General features: G+C 35.8%; 2 protein-coding genes and 1 non-coding gene across 4 annotated transcripts; 2 read left to right on the top strand and 1 right to left on the bottom strand.

Annotated features, from left to right (window-relative positions):
• Positions 1–100: 100 nt before the first annotated feature.
• Positions 101–5,451, top strand: LOC109175904 (ras GTPase-activating protein-binding protein 1-like). Its single transcript, XM_019325279.1, has 8 exons — positions 101–184; positions 2,918–3,089; positions 3,163–3,463; positions 3,553–3,722; positions 4,140–4,433; positions 4,536–4,598; positions 4,731–4,794; positions 5,084–5,451. The coding sequence occupies exons 2-8, from the start codon at positions 2,925–2,927 to the stop codon at positions 5,332–5,334; spliced, it is 1,308 nt and encodes a 435-aa protein (XP_019180824.1). The 5' UTR covers positions 101–184; positions 2,918–2,924; the 3' UTR covers positions 5,335–5,451.
• A 389-nt stretch (positions 5,452–5,840) lies between these two features.
• On the top strand, positions 5,841–5,912 carry TRNAC-GCA. Its single transcript has one exon. It is a non-coding gene; the product is annotated as a tRNA-Cys (tRNA).
• Positions 5,913–6,011: 99 nt separating this feature from the next.
• Positions 6,012–9,327, bottom strand: LOC109175905 (ninja-family protein AFP2). Of its 2 annotated transcripts, none has more exons than XM_019325281.1 (3): positions 8,609–9,327; positions 8,009–8,575; positions 6,012–6,596 (listed from the first exon to the last, which is right to left on the bottom strand). In XM_019325281.1, exons 1-3 carry the CDS (start codon positions 8,745–8,747, stop codon positions 6,175–6,177), a joined length of 1,128 nt encoding a protein of 375 aa, XP_019180826.1. In that variant the 5' UTR covers positions 8,748–9,327; the 3' UTR covers positions 6,012–6,174. The 2 variants fall into 2 exon arrangements, with proteins under 2 accessions (XP_019180826.1, XP_019180825.1); XM_019325280.1 differs by having other exon boundaries at positions 8,009–8,579; positions 8,613–9,327.
• Between the last annotated feature and the right edge of the window lie 10,771 nt (positions 9,328–20,098).

The raw sequence follows: 20,098 nt of genomic DNA, 5'->3' as shown, positions 1-20,098 counted from the left end.
AATACATCCTCTAGAACCGCCTCCTAACACTTTCTCATATTTATATACACTTTTTCATATAAGATTTTCATAATTCACTCTTTTCTTGAACTATCTCACCATATAAACCAGCCTCTCCGTCGCCATTGTTTGTTTTTGAGTTACGTTTCATCATAAGCCTAACTTTTGCCATCTTTACTCATAGGTATATACTAATTCTTCTCCTTTGTAGCTAGACGACGACTTTGGTGTTTTTCATGTCTATTTACTTGTAGGCTGCGCTGTATCAAATTGTTAGTCTCTCTGAATTTTTTCAAATGATTCCTAGGGTTTAAGCCATTGCTTTTGTTTTTTTTTTTTTTTTTTTTTTTTCGATCAGGCAAGGGACCGAGTTTAGGCTTCATGGTAGGACATGAGTCAAGTGATCTATTAATGTTCTTTATTATGTCATTTATTTTTCATTTTTGTTGTCATTGTATGTGAAAGTTATGATCAACAAAGGTTTTGGGAGAGAAAGAAAGATCAAAAGATATGCTTAAGGGGGCGTTTGGTTCAGGTCATATTAGATTACCTAGGTAATCTGAGTCTGGTAATGTTATATTACCTTGTTTGGTTCAAGTTATAAGATTACCTGGTAATGTTATATTACCTGAAAGCTGATGTGGCGGTAATGTTTCAAGGTAATGTGATTACCCCCAATTTTTTAGGTAATCTTAGATTACCTTGAATTATTCCAACTTTGCCCTTGTTAACTAATCCTTATATAATTATAATAATAATAATAATAATAATAATAACAATAATAATAATATAATAATATAATAATAATAATAATGAAATTAATATATGTTTATATAATCAAATATATATGTGTATATTTATATATTTAATTTTTTAATATTTAAGCATCGATATACATTCATACATATAAATAAATACACACATTATATATATATATATATATATATATATATATATATATATATATATATATATATATATATATATGTGTGTGTGTGTGTGTGTGTGTGTGTGTGTGTGTGTGTGTGTGTGTGTATTATTGAGGACATTATTGTAAATTGATCCATATAACCTAAAATATAACCTTGAACCAAACAAGGTAATATTATATTACACTATCCAAACCAAACACACAAGGTAATCTTACATTCCCAACATCTCATATTACCTTCCTGGAGGTAATCCTATTACCTGGGGTAATTCAAGATTCCGTGAACCAAACGCCCCCTAAAGGTTTTAGATATGATGAACAAAAATCCAGCTTTAATTTTTGTTTTTGTTTTTACACCCTTTAATTAAGTTGATGTTCTGCTGTTGTTGTTGCTTTGTTTTTTGTTGTAAAAAGTATATATCTTTACCATGTACATATATTTGCTCACCAGTATAATGGCCTTGTTTGGTAACATAGTTAGTTTATTAGTTAATTTTGACTTATTTGACCACTTTTAGCTGTTTGACTTGGCTAAACAATCTGAGTGTTTAATTAATTAGCTTTTTATAATAGCTTATTGCTTTAAAAATGCTAAAATTCAAAAATTTGCTCAAAACAACTTTGTGATAAGTTTTTTGAGAAAGTAATTTTACATGTAATCAGCTAACAACTAATTTACTAAACACTTTTATACAATCAGCTAATGATATCAACTAGTCCACTAACACAATCGACTAACAGCGAATTACCAAACACCCCCAATATAAATATGCCCATATGCAAAAGTTGGCCAAATCAACCTATTTTTTAATATTGTGTATTTGTACTGTGTATATATTTTTCATTCTCATTTAGGAGATTAATAATTGCGAATTAAAAAAAATAAATAAATCTGTAGGTGAAATGAATAATGTTTAATGGTCTAAATGCATTATATTTAAATTTCACGTGTAAAGATATAAAATTCACATATAGACAGAATATTTTGGTGGTGTCTACTGCCAATGGAGTAACAGCTCATATATAAAATTTGTCATTTCCATTTATATGAATTTGTTGTGCCTGAATTGGTGTTTCCTTTAATTTGTGTTTATTCACCTTAATTTGTTGTGTTTTTTATTGTTTTTTTTTCCTCTATGATCGCCTTAAAGATGCCAGCTTTATAAGTTAGTTATAGTGTGTGATGGCAATTTTGTATTTTTGTGTGGGATTGTTTAATTTATTGAAAAGTTCACCCAATATACGACAAGAATATTTTAGGTGGAACAGTCTTATTATCTTATTTGGCAAAAAACTATAAGAAGGTAAATTAATTAAGTTATTCCTAATTGGCCGATTAAAACTAAAGAATCCTACTCGTCAAAAGACCACAAAAGTATAAATTAGTCAAAGTTATCTATTAACAGACTTAAACCAAGAAGGCCGATTGAGCAGATCCAGTGGAGTTACGTTAGACTTGTTACTAAGGTAACTGTCAACCAACTTGGTTGGAGTAGGGTTTTGTATTTCTAACCGACTTGAAATCCGGTAACAGCTAATGTTATCAACTTGATTACCAAACGCTTTTTTACAACAGTTAATGTTATCAACTAGTTATACCCTCTAATTAACAGCTAACAACTATCAGCAGCTATTTACCAAACAGGGCCATAAACTAAATTATTGATAGACTTAAACCAAAAAGGCCAATTGAGCACTCCCAGCGAAGTTGAACTTATAGTTACTAAGTTAATCGTCGATCAACTCGGTTGGAGTAGGGTTTTGTATTTCTAACGGACTTAAAATCTGGTAAACCATAATAGTTTCCAAGTTGATCAACTCGATTCAACCTAAAAAGATAAGTAAAGCACTATCACAAGAAGTGAGAGTTAAAATATTGTGATTATCAAATTAACTATTCAAAAAAAAACTCTGTTGGGGTAGGGTTCTTAATTCTTGCCATTAGTATTTGCTAGATGTTTCTAATCAGCTCATGTTTGAATGCAGATCAGAAATGGCGATTCGTCACAGCGCTGAGAAAGTGGGATGCGCCTTTATCTCGCAGTATTACCAAGTCCTCGATCTCCGGCCGGAGGACACTCACAAATTCTACAAGGATTCAAGCGTGGCTGGCTGGGAAGGAAACGACGGCGTTGTCCATTCAGTGACAACAATGAAAGTGAGTAATTAAATGGTATTTACTGGTTTTGATTTTGAGCAAAATCTTCTGAACTGAACTACTATTGTTGCAGGGAATAAACGATATGATCATGTCTTCAGACTACAAGGATTCCGAGGTGCAAGTGAAGAGCATTCATGCCCAGGATTCTTTACAGGGAAGCATTCTTTTGGTGGTCACCGGGAACTTGATCGGAAAAGATGAAGAAGTGACCAGAAATTTCAGCCACACTTTCCTTCTTGCCAGCCAAGAGAGAGGCTTTTTTGTCTTGAATGATATCTTACGCTTTGTTGATACACACCCACCATCAACTCCTCAAGAATCTGCAACTATCTCCATCCATAAACCACCAGATTCTCCTCCTTCAGATTCAGGTAGGTTGTGTTTAATTTCTTCCACCCTTCCATGGATATGCTTCTTGTTAGTCACTCCATTGATCTCTGTAAATTTCTTATATGTACAGTCATTTCAGAGCTTGATGAAGTTCTTGAGAATGTATGTTCATCAAAAGGGTCTGCACTCAACCCATCATATGCTGAGATTACAGCTGAAACCATTTCAAAACCTTCGCCAGATTTGATTCATCCTAAACAACCAGCTGCTGTAGTCCACAAGACAACCTATTTAGAAACTGTTAGTTCTCTTACATTGCTCTAATATTTTGCCCACAAAAATGCGAAATTCTTCGTCCCAAAGGCCCCACATCTATCTAAAATCAAGACAGAAGGTGAAACTCTCACACTACAGTTGTCGGGGCTCAATCCTACGACTTTACCCATAATCTGTCACTCAATAACCAATTGAGCTACCTGTACGTGTTACAACATTGCTATGATACTAAATCAGCAATGTCTATTAACCTTCTTGGTTTGAGTCGGTCTGCTCAACCTATGCTGGTTAACCTCCTTATGGTCCTTTAATGATCAGGATCACAAGGCGAAATTTACCTAACAGTGCACACTCTAGAATAGTGGTTGCGTTTTCCCTTGTAAGAATCTACAATGTCTACAGCTACTAAACATTCTTTCTTTCTATCATTCTTTGGTGAAGTTGTCAAAAGAGAGATCCTGTCCCCCTGCCCTTGCTGTCCAGATTGTGAGGGTTTCTGCAATCGATGGTAGCTTGGTGGCACCCAAACCACAATTAGATGGAATCAACAGTGTGGGTAAGATTGCTACTCCGGCAGGTGATGAAACAGCAATGTTGTTTCCGGGTAGTAAGGGAATCTATGTCGGGGGGTTGCCACCCAACACAACGAAACATGAGCTGGCTGAGGCTGTCAAGATTTTTGGTAGAGTTAAGAAGAATGATGGTGTTCAAGTCATACAGGATTACAAGAACGAGGTATATACATATATGTGTGTGTGTATATATCTTTCATGTGCACAGATATGTTATCTGTCAAAAGTTTTTGATTGAACACTCCAGCTTGAAACTGCCATGCAGGATGGATTCACTTATGGATTTGTGCATTTCGAGTCTGAAGAATCTGCACGAAAAGCAGTCGAGGTATGCCATGCAGTTCAACTATCAATTTATGTTTTTAACTAAGACAGAACATATTTCTAACCATTAGTGTCTTTAGTTGAAATTGGAACACATTCTTCAATTATCCTCATCCCGTTATCGGTGTTTTCTCAGGCTCATAATTTCATTGTCCGGGGGAAAGAAGCCTACATAACATACAAGAAATCAAGCACAAGTGGTAACAAACTTCAACCAAAACAAATAAAAGTATTATCGAGACGACCCAGTCAAGTTGGTCAAGCTATTGACTTGGTCTGGTTTGAACCAGTCACAACTTGATTGGTTTTTCTCTTTTGTGGACCTTTACCGGCTAGAGTCACAATGCAGCCAATACACACCCTACACCCTCAAAAAAAAAAAAAAATGTTACAATATCACATGTCAAGATTCTAGCTTTTAGCTCTCACAATATGTTACAATGTTATATATCAGCTTGTTTAATCTGTTCATATGGTTTTCTACTTCAGGTGGCAATGGTGGCAGGGGGAGGTCTCCGCCGGCTAGAGGTGGATTCCGGCAAGGTTCGCCACCCGGTAAAGGAGGATCTTACAATAATGGCTATCATATTAGAAGAGAGAATGGTGGTGGAGATTATAATTATTACCGGTATGAATACAGAAACAGAAGCTCAGAAGGACAAGACAGAGATGATTACCAGTGGAACAATGGAGGATGGAGGGGTAGAAGAGGATGGGGGAACAGCCATGGCGGCAAGTAATAGTGATAAATGCATGAATTTTGGGGTGTAACATTTTTTACTCATATACTCATAGCAAAATACTCATTCTTTTTTCTTTTCAAAGAATTTTCTTTTTGATCTAATCAAAATACTATTTTCGAAGCTAGTTAAAAGGGAATTTTATTTCTCCTAACTCATTATGGATAAAAATGACAATTTGCTCCATTCTCGATGGGAATCTCAATCCCTGTCCAAACAGGACGGGGTGGAAAAAAGTTTCTGGAAACGAAAATGAAGAATGTATGTAATTTCTCGTCGAGGACGAAGATACGCTCCCCGTCCTATTTCGTCCTGAAATAATTATTATAATTAAAAAATTATAATTTTCTAGGCTCGGCTCAGCCCGACCTATTTCCACCCCTAGTCAGAACTCAATATAACTATAAAATTTTGAAAAATAATGTATAAACTTACCCGAAAGGGAAATTTTAGAATGATATTGAGTAAGGTAATGGGGTTAACAAAAATGGACAAATTTATAAACAGGGTTCTTAGCTCAGTGGTGGAGCATTTGACTGCAGATCAAGAGGTCACTAGTTCGAATTTGGTAGAGCTCTTAACTATTTTTTATGAGAATTTGAGAGTAAATATTTTATTCTACTTAGTTATTCAAAATGAGAACTATGCCTACAAAAATTTTCTTAGTACGCAATGCATACAAAACTATTTTTTAAAAATTTTAACATATAATTCAACAACGTTAGTTGATACATGTATATGCTCTTGCAAAGAAGAATAGAAAGAAGAAAAACAAACGAACAAACAAACAAACTGTTCTATTGGCGCATTTGCATGATATTTTTCATGCAATTTGCGGTTTTACTGAAAGGGAGAAGAGTTGCGGTTGATGACGATGTGCTTGAGCGGATGGGCGACGTCACTCCCGCCGGCGTGCTTCACAAACTCCGCCGGCGAGAGGAAGCTGCCGTGGCACACGCACATGATCCTCACCTCCTCTCCCTTGCCGTATTTGTATAGTATGCCGTCGATCCTTTTGCCGTTGGGGCCGTCGCCTTTCGTGAACACGCACGGCATGTCCTCCAGGGACCCCGTCCCGGTCCCGGCCTCTCTCGTTGCCTGCCGGCTTGTGCTCTCGGGTTTGTTGGGTGGCGGGTCCGTCTCGATTCCCGACGCCGTCCTGCTGGGATGATCCTGCGTTGTCTTAGCTCGAGATGAGCCGGTTTCTTGGTTCCCGCCCTCTTGTATCGATTGTATGCTCCCGGGGCTCAGCTCACATGACCCTGAAGAAAAACGACAGTTAATAAACCAACCGTTTTAAGACAGTTGGTAAACAAACTGCTAATGCAACTATAAGGTCAAAGAATCGACTCTATATGTCAAGAAGTTAATGTCCCGGTTAACATTGGATGTGTTTCTTTTAGATGGGAGAGGACGGGGCTTAATATAGGACACGTACGATTTCATAGAACGAGTTCATTTCAAGGAAAGTCCCGTTTCCCCCAACAATAAAGAAGTAGTTACTCGCGAAAACGATAACCCACCAACCTCTAATTAGACACGCCACTTGGTTTCACCTTCTCCATAACACCGACGCTTGGACATCACACATTGCGGCCAACTAAATCCCCCTACCAATTTCGTACCGTCTACCTATCAACATCCTCGCTTTTTTCTTGTACTCCTTACTGTTCTTCCAGACAAAGACATCTATCAACTATGGGGTATTGGGGTATGGTCATATTCGATCTTATCCACATTTTGTTTCAAACTGTTGGCTTACAAACTACAAGAGGCACATGTAATGAGGAGCCCGCAAATCCGCAAATGAGTGCTAGGAAGATGTTCTTCCATCTCCTCGGCCCCTCGTCCATCTACCCAACCCATTCTTCTTACCTTTTTTCTTAAATTCTTAAATTGTAACAATAACTAACACTTCAATAACACCATACTCTCAAATAGCCCTATCACGAGATTTTCAAGAATTAGTTAACCAAGTTTAAAGTTATCTAGAATAAATTGAAGTTAAAACCGTGATTTGTATAGAGCATAGAGAACTTATTCCTACCCACACATCACCAATTTCCACCAAACATGAAACAACCAATGCAAAAACATGTTGGCCAACAAGTCAACTAGTAAGTAGTAACCACCGGAATTTCGTCTTCCCACTTGCATAACCAAGACAAAACTCGCTAAAATATCTACAAACGTACGAGGGACAATCATACAGAAAAGGAAGAACTCTCGTGCCAAGTAAAAAAAAAAAAGAAGAAAAAGCCTCGGGGCACTAGATTCCAGCAAACTCTCACCACACAACATATAAGAACAGTGATAACACAACTCAAAAGTTGCTCATTGACAAGGCAATGCATTAGGGGATTTCCCCTTTTTGGTGGACAGAGTTTCACACAACACACTAACAATGTGACAGATTCCCGGTCAACTGCAAACAGCAACCCCGAATGCATTCCATTCCTAAATCCTAAATCCTAAATCCTAAATCATAAAATCATTGTACTAAGGTAATGCCTAAGTTCTCAGGAAGATGTGAACATTAAACGAACAATGTACCTATAATCGGGGACTAAAGATTGCAGTTTTGTGGGTACTAATAGCAACACAGTAAGTGAGTAACACAGCATTGGAACAAGATATGGTTTAGTAAATTAAAGTGGTAAAGTAAAAAAGTTACCTTGAAGGGATTTACATTCTAATTCTGACATGCTTGAAGAGTTAGCACCTTGAGATTCAATTGATCCTTGAGATGAAGGCTGCATTTTATTATTACTAGAAAAACAGCTTCTTTTACCTTTGAACATTCCAATGTCAATCCCACTCCTAAAAGAGCTTTTAGTGGCTGCTAATAACTGTTCTTTATCTAATCTTGTCCTGAAATTCACCCCAATTTCTCTCTTGGGTTCATCCACATTAGACCCGCCGGCGCCGGCGCCGGCGTCTCCCCGGGAAATCCTCTGCTTCTCCGACCGCCGCCTCTTGGCTTCCAGTCTTCGCATGGTCTGTAACTCCTTCCTCTTCCTCCACTCTTCCTCCGTCTCCACGGGGAGGGAGGAGGTCCGGACCAGAGCGGAATAGGCCGCCGCCGCCGCCGGCGTCGCCACCGCATCATCGTCTCTCACAATTGGCAAACATGCAGCTATGGAAGAAGACCTCAGGAGCTTATTTGAGCTCTTGTCCACGCCAAACCTCCCTCCCAATGACAACCCGAGATTCAGTTCGAGTTCTCCGTCGTCTTCCACCGCCTCCTCTTTCTCCCTCCACCCTACCTCAGCCCTCTCCGACCCATCACCGCCGCCGCCGCCGCTGCTCACTCCCATGAATCTCTGCAGCAAGTCCCTCGAAAATCTGTTCGCATCCAAAGCAAGATTCTCCATTTCACCGCTGCTTTTCTTCGTCGATCTACTATCTCCCATGGGCAACCCCAACTCCACCAAAAACCCACCAAACTCACCACCCCACAACCGCTTTAAAGCTCAAGCAAATCTTCATGTACATGCATGGTAAACCCAGATGCACAAAAACCAATCTTTAAACAGCATAAGAACGCCACCCAGCTCAAAGACTCAATCTTTATACACCAATCACTTCAAATCACTCCCGGATAAATCCCCAGAAACTAAAAACAACATATTTCATCAAACCTCAATCCAAAACGCAAAGCCCAACAACACAGCTAAATTCTTACTACAAAACAGGATATAAAGAGGAGAAAAAAAAAATCAAAGAAAATGAGGGGAAGGATATGCTCCGCCGAATGGGTAGCCGGAAAATCAAGAATATAAGGCGAAAGAGAAAAGACGAGGAGACTAGGAATGGGCAAGCAAATCCAGGAGGAGGGGGAGACCTAGAGAGAAGAAACAACAGGGAAAACGAAAGGTGAGAGAGTGGGGGGGAGAGGGGAGTGAAATGACAAAACTGCCCCAGTATTTTTGGTGGGTGAGGGGACAAAGAACGTACTGGTGAAGGACAAGTGGCGGAAATGAACGAGGGGAAAGATCGACACGTGGTTCTGACCAAGCCCTTTTTGGTTATGTCTCTAACGATAGAGTTTGCACAGAAAATAGTTTTATAATAATGGCAAAGTGCTAAGGTGTGTCGACCACACCGCACAAACAGTGGACATGAATCTATACCCCTCGTAACGTTATTAAAGTTTTTTTTAAGGAAAACGGATTAAATTAATTCAAATCCAAAGATAAAACATTAAACATATGGGGAGAGTTCGAAAATCATTCTAAGTGATCAGACATTGAAAGAGACTGTCTAGCTAACATGTGAGTAGTATGATTCTCAGATCTGATAAAATTAGATGGAAGAAGGAATCTCTCAAAGCTAAACTCATCCTTTGAACTACTTGGAGGGAGTCTGACTTATGATAACTTGATCAAGATCAAGAGATTTCATCCATATAAGAGATTCTCTAACCGCAACTACTTCTGCAGTTCTGCTTCCTTGCTGCTATGTAATTCTTTCTATTGAGATCCCCTTGCTGCTACAAACTGACCAAGATCATTCCTCAGCACGCAACCAAATTCCAAACGTGCTCCATGCACATCCATAGTTGCATCAACATTCAGTTTTAGGAATCCCTGTTAAGGTTTGGTCCAATGATCTTGAGTCACAGAGTTGTCGTGAATGTCTTGATGTATGTCTTCTATAACTTCTAGTCAGTCAGAGTAATTTCGCCGGAAGGTGGCCTGAACCCTAATGACCTGTGATAGCAGGTCATTAACTTATTTTTGGGCTTCATTGCACCTAAATGAATGGTTGATGGATGTAATTGCACCTTTAAAAAATTTAAGGGCCTAATTGACTTTTAAGCTAAAGTTCAAGGGCATATTTGACAATTGTTCCTATAATTAATAAAACATTCTTTATATTCATTAGTTATTCATGAATATATCAATCACGCAATTAGTAAAAAAGAAACAAAATACTTAATGACCAAATTAAAAAAAAAAAAAAAAAAAAGAAATAGTGTGGTATCAATCTATTACGAATAGAGAGATATAGCATCATTATTTTCAAATTACTTTGAACCCAACATACCTATAACTTTATTGGGAAGTTATGAATGATGTTGAATAAATTTAAATATATTTGAAAATATATAAATCTTGCAATGTTATATATCATGACATTGCTATTTAAAAATTATAAATATTTATAAAATTGATAAAAAGAACAAAAAAATTATAAAAAGAATAATTTTATTACAATGTCATATTATATGATGACGTTTTTAATAATAATGAATGGTTAAACCTTAAATTTTAACCTAAAAACTCTACTAGTGATTTTTTTGAACAGGCTCAAAATTGATAGAAGTCTTCTTCTTGGATTGGAAAGATCATAATTCAGTTTTGGTGTCATTATGAGTTCATTTGTTATCATTTTTCCAAAAGGCTGAACCCGAACCCGACAGAGCATTTGGGAGGATGTAAAATCATAATTCAGTTTTCATTTGTTATCATTATTCAAAAAGGCTGAACCCCAACACCGACAGAGCATTTGGGAGGATGTAAATCATGGTAACTCAACTGAACATGAACCACAAATATCATAATTCAGTTTTGGTGTCATTATCAGTTCATTTGTGAGGATGTAAAACCATAACTCAACTAAACATGAATCACAAAGGCTAGACCGGTGCTCGCACAAGGAACCAGGATGTAAATCATGGTAACTCAACTGAACATGAACCACAAAGATCATAATTCAGTTTTGGTGTCATTATGAGTTCATTTGTGAGGATGTAAAACCATAACTCAACTAAACATGAACCACAAAGGCTAGACCGGTGCTCGCACAAGGAACCCTTATTTGTGAGGATGTAAATCATGGTAACTCAACTGAACATGAACCCGGTCATAAGCTATGATGTTGAAGCTTGGTTTCTACCACAGATGGGTGATGTTGATTATGGAATGTGTTTGTACTGTGGAGTATGTTATACAGAGAGACGGAGATGAGTTAGGTCCTATTATCCCGCATCGCGGCCTTAGACAAGGAGACCCCTTATCTCCCTACTTGTTCATCCTCGTTGGGGAAGGTCTGAGCGCTCTAATTCGAAAGCAGGAAGAGTCGGGGAATTTTAATGGCATCAGGATCGCTCGAAATGCTCCCAGGGTCTCGCATCTTCTCTTCGCCGACGATAGTTATGTGTTCTTTAAAGCAAATCAGGTTCAAAGCAATATCTGTAAACACATTCTGGAGGTCTATTCAGCAGCATCAGGCCAATTGGTAAACTTCGAAAAGTCTTCCCTAAATTTCAGCAAAAATGTGGATTCTTATGTGAGGGATGTTGTTGGATTTATTCTTGGGGTGAGAATGGAGGGAAATGCTGGGAATTACCTAGGCTTACCTTCTCTAGTGGGTAGGAATAAAAGAGAAATATTGGGGTTCATTAAGAGTAAGATTGTTGCTAGGATTAATTCTTGGAATCACAAATTCCTTTCTAGGGCGGGAAGAGAGGTCCTTTTGAAGAGTGTTATCCAAGCCATTCCGTCTTTTGCTATGAACTTGTTTTTACTTCCCCAGGGACTGGTGAGTGATATTGAGAGAGCTATGAACGGTTTTTGGTGGGGGAGAAACGGTGAGCAGGGAAGGGGGTTGAGATGGAAATCGTGGGATAAGCTTTGTATTCCTAAGAAATGGGGAGGGATGGGTTTTCGCAGGATCAAAGAGTTCAACTTAGCTATGCTTTCGAAGCAAGCTTGGAGGCTGATTAATCAACCCGAATCTCTCGCTGCAAGAATTATGAAAGCCAAGTACTATCCGGACTGCCACTTTGTTGATGCTAGAAAGGGCAGCAACCCATCTTTTGTGTGGTCAAGTCTGTTGGAAACTAGAAGTGCTATGCAGTGTAATGCCCGCTGGAGAATTGGAAACGGACGTTCAGTTCGCATTTGGCATGATAAATGGCTGCCTGATGCCATCAACCCTACGATCATTACACCACCTTATCCTTATCTCCAAAATGCAACTGTTGATTGTTTATTTAATCCCCAGGGAACTGGTTGGGATGAGGAAGTGATTAGAGACATCTTCAATTCTAGAGATGCTAAACTCATTATCAGTATCCCTATCCCGCACATTCCAAGAGATGATAAGTTGATTTGGTCCAAAGACGATAAAGGGATTTTCACGGTTAGAAGTTGTTACAAAGCTATATCACATGATTTAGATATCTATCCTATAGTTAAGTGGTCTGGAGTGTGGAAGCTCCATCTCCCTCCCAGAGTAAAGTCGTTCATATGGCAAGTTTGTTCTGGTTGTCTTCCAACTACAGACATGCTTCGTCAGAGAAGAATTGATTGTAATCTGTTGTGTCCTCTATGCCTGGAGGTCGACGAATCTGCCTTCCACCTCTTTACCGATTGCAGGTTCGCGACGGATTGCTGGAGGCTTTTTCATCCATTGCCGGACAAGGATCAAGCCCAAGACTGTGCAGACTGGATTGCTCAAGCTTATAGCATGCTGCCTCACTCCCAGTTCTGTCTTTTCGCTATCATCTGTTGGAATATCTGGCGATCAAGGAATGAGAAGTTATGGAAGAACATATCTAGACCAGCCATAGCCATTGTAGAGAACTCAAGAGATTTCTGGAGAGATTGGACGGCATGTACTGTGGATAACAACCGTGCTCATGGGCAGCTGCACACCACTATAAGATGGAGAGTGCCAAGGCAAGGATGGTTTAAACTCAATGTGGACGCAGCTTTGGATGTCAATTCCGGCAAGATGGGCCTCGGTTGGGTTTTACGTGATCACCATGGTGCTTTCCTTTCCGCGGTCTGTCAACCGTGGTCTGGAGCTCATTCGCCAAGGGAAGCCGAAGCGCTTGCAATCAGAGAAGCCCTCAGTTGGTCTAAACAACATCACCTTGATTTTCTTCATGTAGAGACAGACTCTCTGTTGGTAGTCCATGGGCTGGAGTCTCCTAATTATGTCACCTCGTTTGATCTTCTTTTAGCTGATGTTAAAGATTCGTTGAGCACTTTTGCTCATTCTTGTATCTCTTTTGCTAAACGTTCTGCGAATCGGACTGCCCACCTTCTTGCAAGGGAGCCCGTTTCTATGTCTGAACGTAAGGAGTGGTCTTTGACTCCTCCTCCTCTTATCTGTAATGCTCTTTCCCTTGATTTAATATAAACTTCGGTTTCAGTTTTCAAAAAAAAAAAACTGAACATGAACCACAAAGACTAGACCGGTGCTCACTGCACACAAGGAAGCCCCAGGAACCCCCCTCACTTGAGGTAAGTCCTACAAGGCCGCTGGTGAGACTCAATCCCTGGTCATTCTTTCAAAGTTTCACCTTTGTGACCAGTTGAGCTGCCCATGCGAGTGAGTTCATTTGTTATCATATTTGGGTTGAAAAATAACTTAGATAAAATCACACATATTCTAAGGAATCAAAAGTATTATATAACAAACATCATATTATTGAGAAGATATATAATGAAATAAATAAAGTGATATAATAATAATAATAATAATAATAATAATAATAATAATAATAATAATAATAATAATAATAATAATAATAATAATAATAATAATAATAATAATAATAATAATAATAATAATAATAATAATAATAATAATAATAATAATAAGTTGTGAAATCTCAAAAAAGCCATAATAGATGGTTACGTGGCAATCACAAATAGAATGCAGGAGGGGACTACGGTGAGGTAGAGAACATTGTACAACTCTTGGGTGAAGGTACAGAAATAAAGAGATTTTATGGATTAAAGACGCGTGTGAAAAAGCAACGGAAGAGGTGACACGTTTCAGGGGTGGTTTGGGGAGATTGGAATGGCCACATGGATGATATCCTCAGCCTCGTAAAGCTGCGACCTTGCCTTTTCTCTTCCCTTAACAAATTCTTTTTAAAAAAATTATTATATTAACCAACAAATTTAAAATATTTACTTTTTTTGAAACCAATTTAAAATATTTACTATACTAAGTATTTAAAACATTGACACCATACAAAATTTATTGTTTGAAATAAGATATCAAATTTGATTTAGGGATGCAAACAATTCAAGCCATTCAATCGAAATTTGATTTGAGTTCAGTTAAATTTGAACTCAAATCAACTTATTAAGTAATCAAGTTGAATTCGAATTAAAAATCTTTTAGTTCATGACTTCTCAAGCAACTTGTGGGCCACAAACACACACACACACACTTCTATTTGAGCGGATCGAATCAAACTTAAGTTTAAATTTTTAACCCTGATCAAACTCGAGCCAGAATTTGATTTATATCTTATGAAACCTAACATTTGATAAAAGAATAATAGCAAGTAAAATGAAACCATCCAAATGCATTGTTAATTAGGAAAATTCTATAATGTTGTGGATTACAATGACACGTGTGTACCTTTTTCCTAATGTATTTCTAGCAAAATATATGATACAATTTTATAAAATTTATTTTATTGTAATTCATGATAGTATACAAATTTTGTTGTGCATTAAATAATGTTAAGAGAGTATATATACAATTTCAAGATAAAGGGGGATTGGAGTGTTATTCTTAGAAACATCATGGCTCCAATTATATATGCATGGAATAAATAATTTGATCTTTAGAAAGTGGGGAGTTGTGCATTGATAAATTATTCATGTATTAGTTTGTTGTCTACCATGGGGAGGGGCAAAACATTTACTATATAAGGAATTTTGGTGTGGAGTTGGACAAGTGGGGGTGATAAGATGGTGCATTGTGTGTAGGAGAGTGATTGGTCACATTTGGAAAATTTCAAAATACATGAATTGCCCAAATTTGGGGAGTATCACTTTGAACTTTGAACAAGCATCCAAAGTAACAAATTTGGATTTTGCTTGATTTTGATGGCCGGAATCATATGTATTTTGACAAATTAACTACAATTCATATATCAACCAATTATATATATATATGAGACTAATTAAATTAGATTATGATCCAACTTTATTTGAGGCAACTCTTCTAAGAATATTGATTAATGGGTCATACTTGTGTGAGACCGTCTCACAAATCCTTATTTGTGAGACAGGTCGGCTCGGGTCGAATCAACATGCAAATGTCATACTTATATGCGCAAATATATGTCATACTTATATGCTCAAATGTAATACTAATTAGGAATAAAAAATTTGTTACTTATAAGGAAAAATGTAATACTTTTGCATTTTGATGTAAAAGTATTATATTTTCCATTAAAAGTATTACATTTTTCATAATAAGTAATGTTGTCAAGTGCCCCCTACTTATAAGGGAAAATATAATACGTTTGAGGAAAAATGTAATACTTTTAAATCTAAATGTAAAAAAGTATTTCATTTTCACTTAAAACTATTACATTTACAAGTAACAAAAATTTTAAAATCATGATTATTATTACATTTGAATGTATAAGTATGACATTTCACTGCTGGAAATTATGGAATTTTTTACCACATGAAAGTGATCTTAAATCAAGTCGAAAGTTTTGTTCCGACCACTTTTGGTATCCGGAAAAACCTTTGTTGTTATTTCCGACCACTTTTTGTTTTCGACTTGATTTAAGATCACTTTCTGGTGGTCGGAAATTTCATAATTTCCAGCAGTGTTTATGTGTATAAGTAATACATTTTCATCTTAACTCGACCCGATCCGTCTCATGATGAGACGGTTTCACACAAGTTTTTGTGTTGATTAATACACATGGATTATTTAAACGGACGATTTCATATTTAAAAACTTAATAACAATATTTTAAGTAATAGAAGTTTGAATTCATTTATATAAGCTCTTGAATGTAAATATTGTGAATAAAATAAAATATTATTTTGTAAGTATTGGATATTAGTGCATGTAATGGTAAAAACAATAAAATAAATAAAATTTGTTGCGTGACAAAATACCTTTTTATTGAAAAGGATTGTCTAATTTTTTTTTTTTTTTTAGAGTTGAGCTATGATAAACTTTTATTTAGACAACTCTTTAATATTTTTTTTTTTTACAAGGTTGAACCCAATACGTTAATACTAAATAATATAGGTTAAAGTTTTAAATTGCAATTGTTAAGATAAATAAATTACTTAATACATTTTTTTTTTATAATAGCTAGACACGTTTAAGGTATTACGTGTCACATCACTCAATATAATATATATTCAAACATTTTATATATCTTGCTTTATTTATTTATTTAATTTTTGGTTTTCAAATTGAAATGGTTTAATATGTTATCATAATTGAGATTATTTTATATTGAATTAATAATGAAGTTTAGAAGTTCACGGTGGGAAGAGTCATCTTCATGGTAGCATCTCTATCCTCCCACACGTGGAATGTTAAGTTGCCTTTTTCTATCCAAAAAAAGGATTAAGAAAAGTAAAGTATAGGAAAAGAATCTTTTCTTAGGTAAAGTTTGTTGACACTTCTCTTTAACCTAACTACAAGCTACCTTTGATTCATCATTCTACATATGTATATGTGTGAGTATATGTGTATATATATGTATATGTGTGAGTATATGTGTATATATATTTTCCTCTCTGATATGACAGACATTGATAATTTTTTTTTTTATGTTAGTCTTAATATAAATATTTACATTAAAATTTTATGTATGAAAATAACAGTTGAGAGTAAAAATTAAAAAAAAAAATGAGAATACATATAATATTTTCTTTTTTATATATATATATATTTTACTCTTCTAATTCATGTCAATAATTTTCGTTATAATATAGTATCTGTTCATAATATACTGAAGCACAAAGAGTTAATACAATTTACGTGTAAACAAAACTAAAATCGCAGTTGGCAGTTTTTGTGCCGGGGGGGGGGGGGCGATTTTGACCGGAGTCGGGGAGGTCAACGAGGGGGGCCTGCAAAAGAATCGGCGAGTAAAATGGGTTGTTAGTACGTGGCAGGGGGTGGTCCCCACGTTGTTATTATGCAATATATGCATGAGGCTAGCTGATGATGAAGCGTGGGCCCCACCAAGCCCAACTTGCACTTTTAAAAAGTCTGATCGGCGACCGGAACCACATTTGTTGTCCCCCTCCAACTTGTTCCGTCAAAAAACGTACGTACTTCGACAACCTTCTTATCTTATCTTTATTTTTTTTTTCTTTTTTTGGTCTCATTTTATATGCCCATATTTAATTTAATTATAAGATATGATTCAATTTATTTATAATAATGTTATTTAAGACTAATATATTCAGTATATATAACATTTTGTATAAATTTTTCAATAGTCAAATAAATGAATAGACATAACAATTGCATCATCAATATTAGTAGCGTAGGCTGTCAAAATTGTCGAAGTATATTGTTATTCCACTTGATTTGGTGACTATAACATCGATCAATGTCATGTCAATCCACTTGCAAGGTATAACTATGGTACATACAACTTAAATTTTGTATTAATAGCTCTTTAATTAGTTGTGTACGTTCTAAATCATCTATCATTTCTAATCTTGTATCTTATACCTTAAGCGTTAATTTGCCACTTGTACTTGACTGTATCATTAAATATGGTCAGAGCAATTTGGCCCCACTTGTTTGATCCATTTTCTCTACTCGGCCCTATCATAATGCTTGAATCAATGATAAAACGCATTCTCTATTCTTTCTATGTCATTAAATTTGAATCCTACATAATATAATTTGCACTACCAATAAACTCCACAAATCTAACCAAATCATCTTACCTAGAAGGACTTAAATGGTTTGCATTGCAATTTTTATATTGATTAAATTAGTGCAGATAAAACGTTCTTTATGTTAATTTCTTTTGGAGTTTAATCACAGGTTTCTTTAATTGTTAACTAGTAATTACATACCGATAGTTCAAGACTAATTCTCTTTATACTTTTAACTAAACTTAAAAAAGACACATATCATCTCATTTACATTATATATACTCCGTATTAAACATGTTCTTTAATAGATATAAATAAGTTGATGTGCCATTTGTCATTCATGTATGTGCAAATAAATAATTTGGTGCAACCTTTGTCATTAATATATAGAATATGGTCTATGTTTAATAATAAAGTTAAACGAGTTGTCCATGATGTATTGTCCCCATGGGGGACCTTTTGATCTAAAACTACAACATACCACACATGGTATTACCATACACACATTTTTATTTTTATTTTTGTTGCAAACTTACCATACATATATGTAAGATATTTACTGCACATAGTTTTATAAGATATTTATAATTAATCAGGATGAAAATTCTATATTAGTGGACTATACTATACCAAAATTTCTAAAATTTATAATGCTCTATTATTTTTGAAATGTAATACCGAGTATATTTTATTGGAGTATGAGAAGTCTATGTATAATAAAAGATAAAAAAGAAAAATTAAACTGAAATTTTATTCTTCAAGAAAAATTAAACTGAAATTTTATTCTTCAAAATTATACTTTTGAGATATCTAAAATCATTAATTGTCTAACGCTCTTTGAAAGGCGTTTTATAGCTCATATGTCCCCGTTCACTCATTTGTATCAATATGTATTAAGTACTCTCTCAGTCACATTTTACATGTTTACTATTTATTGGTCTGATCAGTTTTTTTTTTTTTTTTTTTTTAATTTTTAAGTTTAAGCTAGAACTAGAATCTTTTTAAAAGGTTTCAGTTTAAGTTTATATTTTTTAGAATTATAATTAGTGATTTAAAATCGGAATCGAATTGCGGTCATTCTTTCAAAATGTTGAACTCCAATTTCAAGGGTCCCATATCCCGGCCCGACAGAAATTACGGTCATGTATTGTAAGGAAAGAAGGTGGGGGGGGGGGGGGGGAGTAAATAATTGAGAGAAAGGGACACAAAGCGAGGAAGAGAGAGGGGAGATCTTCTTGGGATGATATGGTACACGTCATTGATTAGGACAAAGGAAAAAGGAGAAAGGGGTGCCACGTGTAGCTCAATGGGAGGCAAAAAGGACATATTAGGTTGGTGATGATGATGATGGGGGGCAATTATGTGTTGTGTTTGAATGCCACCAAGAGATGCACCCTTAGGTGGCACTCTATGCCTTGCTTATACCCCCAAGTGGATAGCATTCATTATCCAAAAACAAATCATCAACTTTCATATTATTGTTCTAAAAAAAAACTTTCATATTATTTAATTAACAATAAATACTTTACTACCTATATTTAAGACTTGCTTCTAATAATAAGTTAGGGTTCAATTCTTATCCCAAAACATTAAGAATTTGAGTTTAGATTAAAATTTTTGTGTGCAGAAATGTATAGAATAATTTAAAATTAAATTTCGTAGTTAAATTGACCCGATTAATCTCTTAATGAAAAAAAAAAAGGGTTCTCACATGCTAGCCTTAATTATGGATCAATGACAAAAGAGGAAAGAGAATCAGGTGAATGATGATTTTCTTTCCAAAACTAGCCCAAGAGAAAATAAATTCACTTACACTAGAGAAACCAGCCCAAATCCCATAGAAACAATTGTTATACCATGAATCAGGATCCACCTTGTAAGATGGACTCGGATTCAAAATACACAATTTACATATTTAATATTTACAATTTACCTTTTACAAAATTGTAAACATTCAGTATGTAAATTGTGTATTTTGGACTCGAGTCGACCTTGCAAGGTGGACCCGAGTCCACAAAATAATTTGCCCCATGGAATCTCCCAACCCTCCATAGCTCAAGGTAGGTCTTCATCTATCTCTTGTTAGATTGTAATTGTTTCTAGCTTGATTCCAGTTTTGATCATAT

This window comes from Ipomoea nil, unplaced genomic scaffold (genome assembly GCF_001879475.1).
Source record: "Ipomoea nil cultivar Tokyo-kokei standard unplaced genomic scaffold, Asagao_1.1 scaffold0688, whole genome shotgun sequence".
Taxonomy (NCBI): domain Eukaryota; kingdom Viridiplantae; phylum Streptophyta; class Magnoliopsida; order Solanales; family Convolvulaceae; genus Ipomoea; species Ipomoea nil.
Note: the sequence above shows the minus strand (reverse complement) of the source record. Positions and strands in the feature narration are given on the sequence as shown.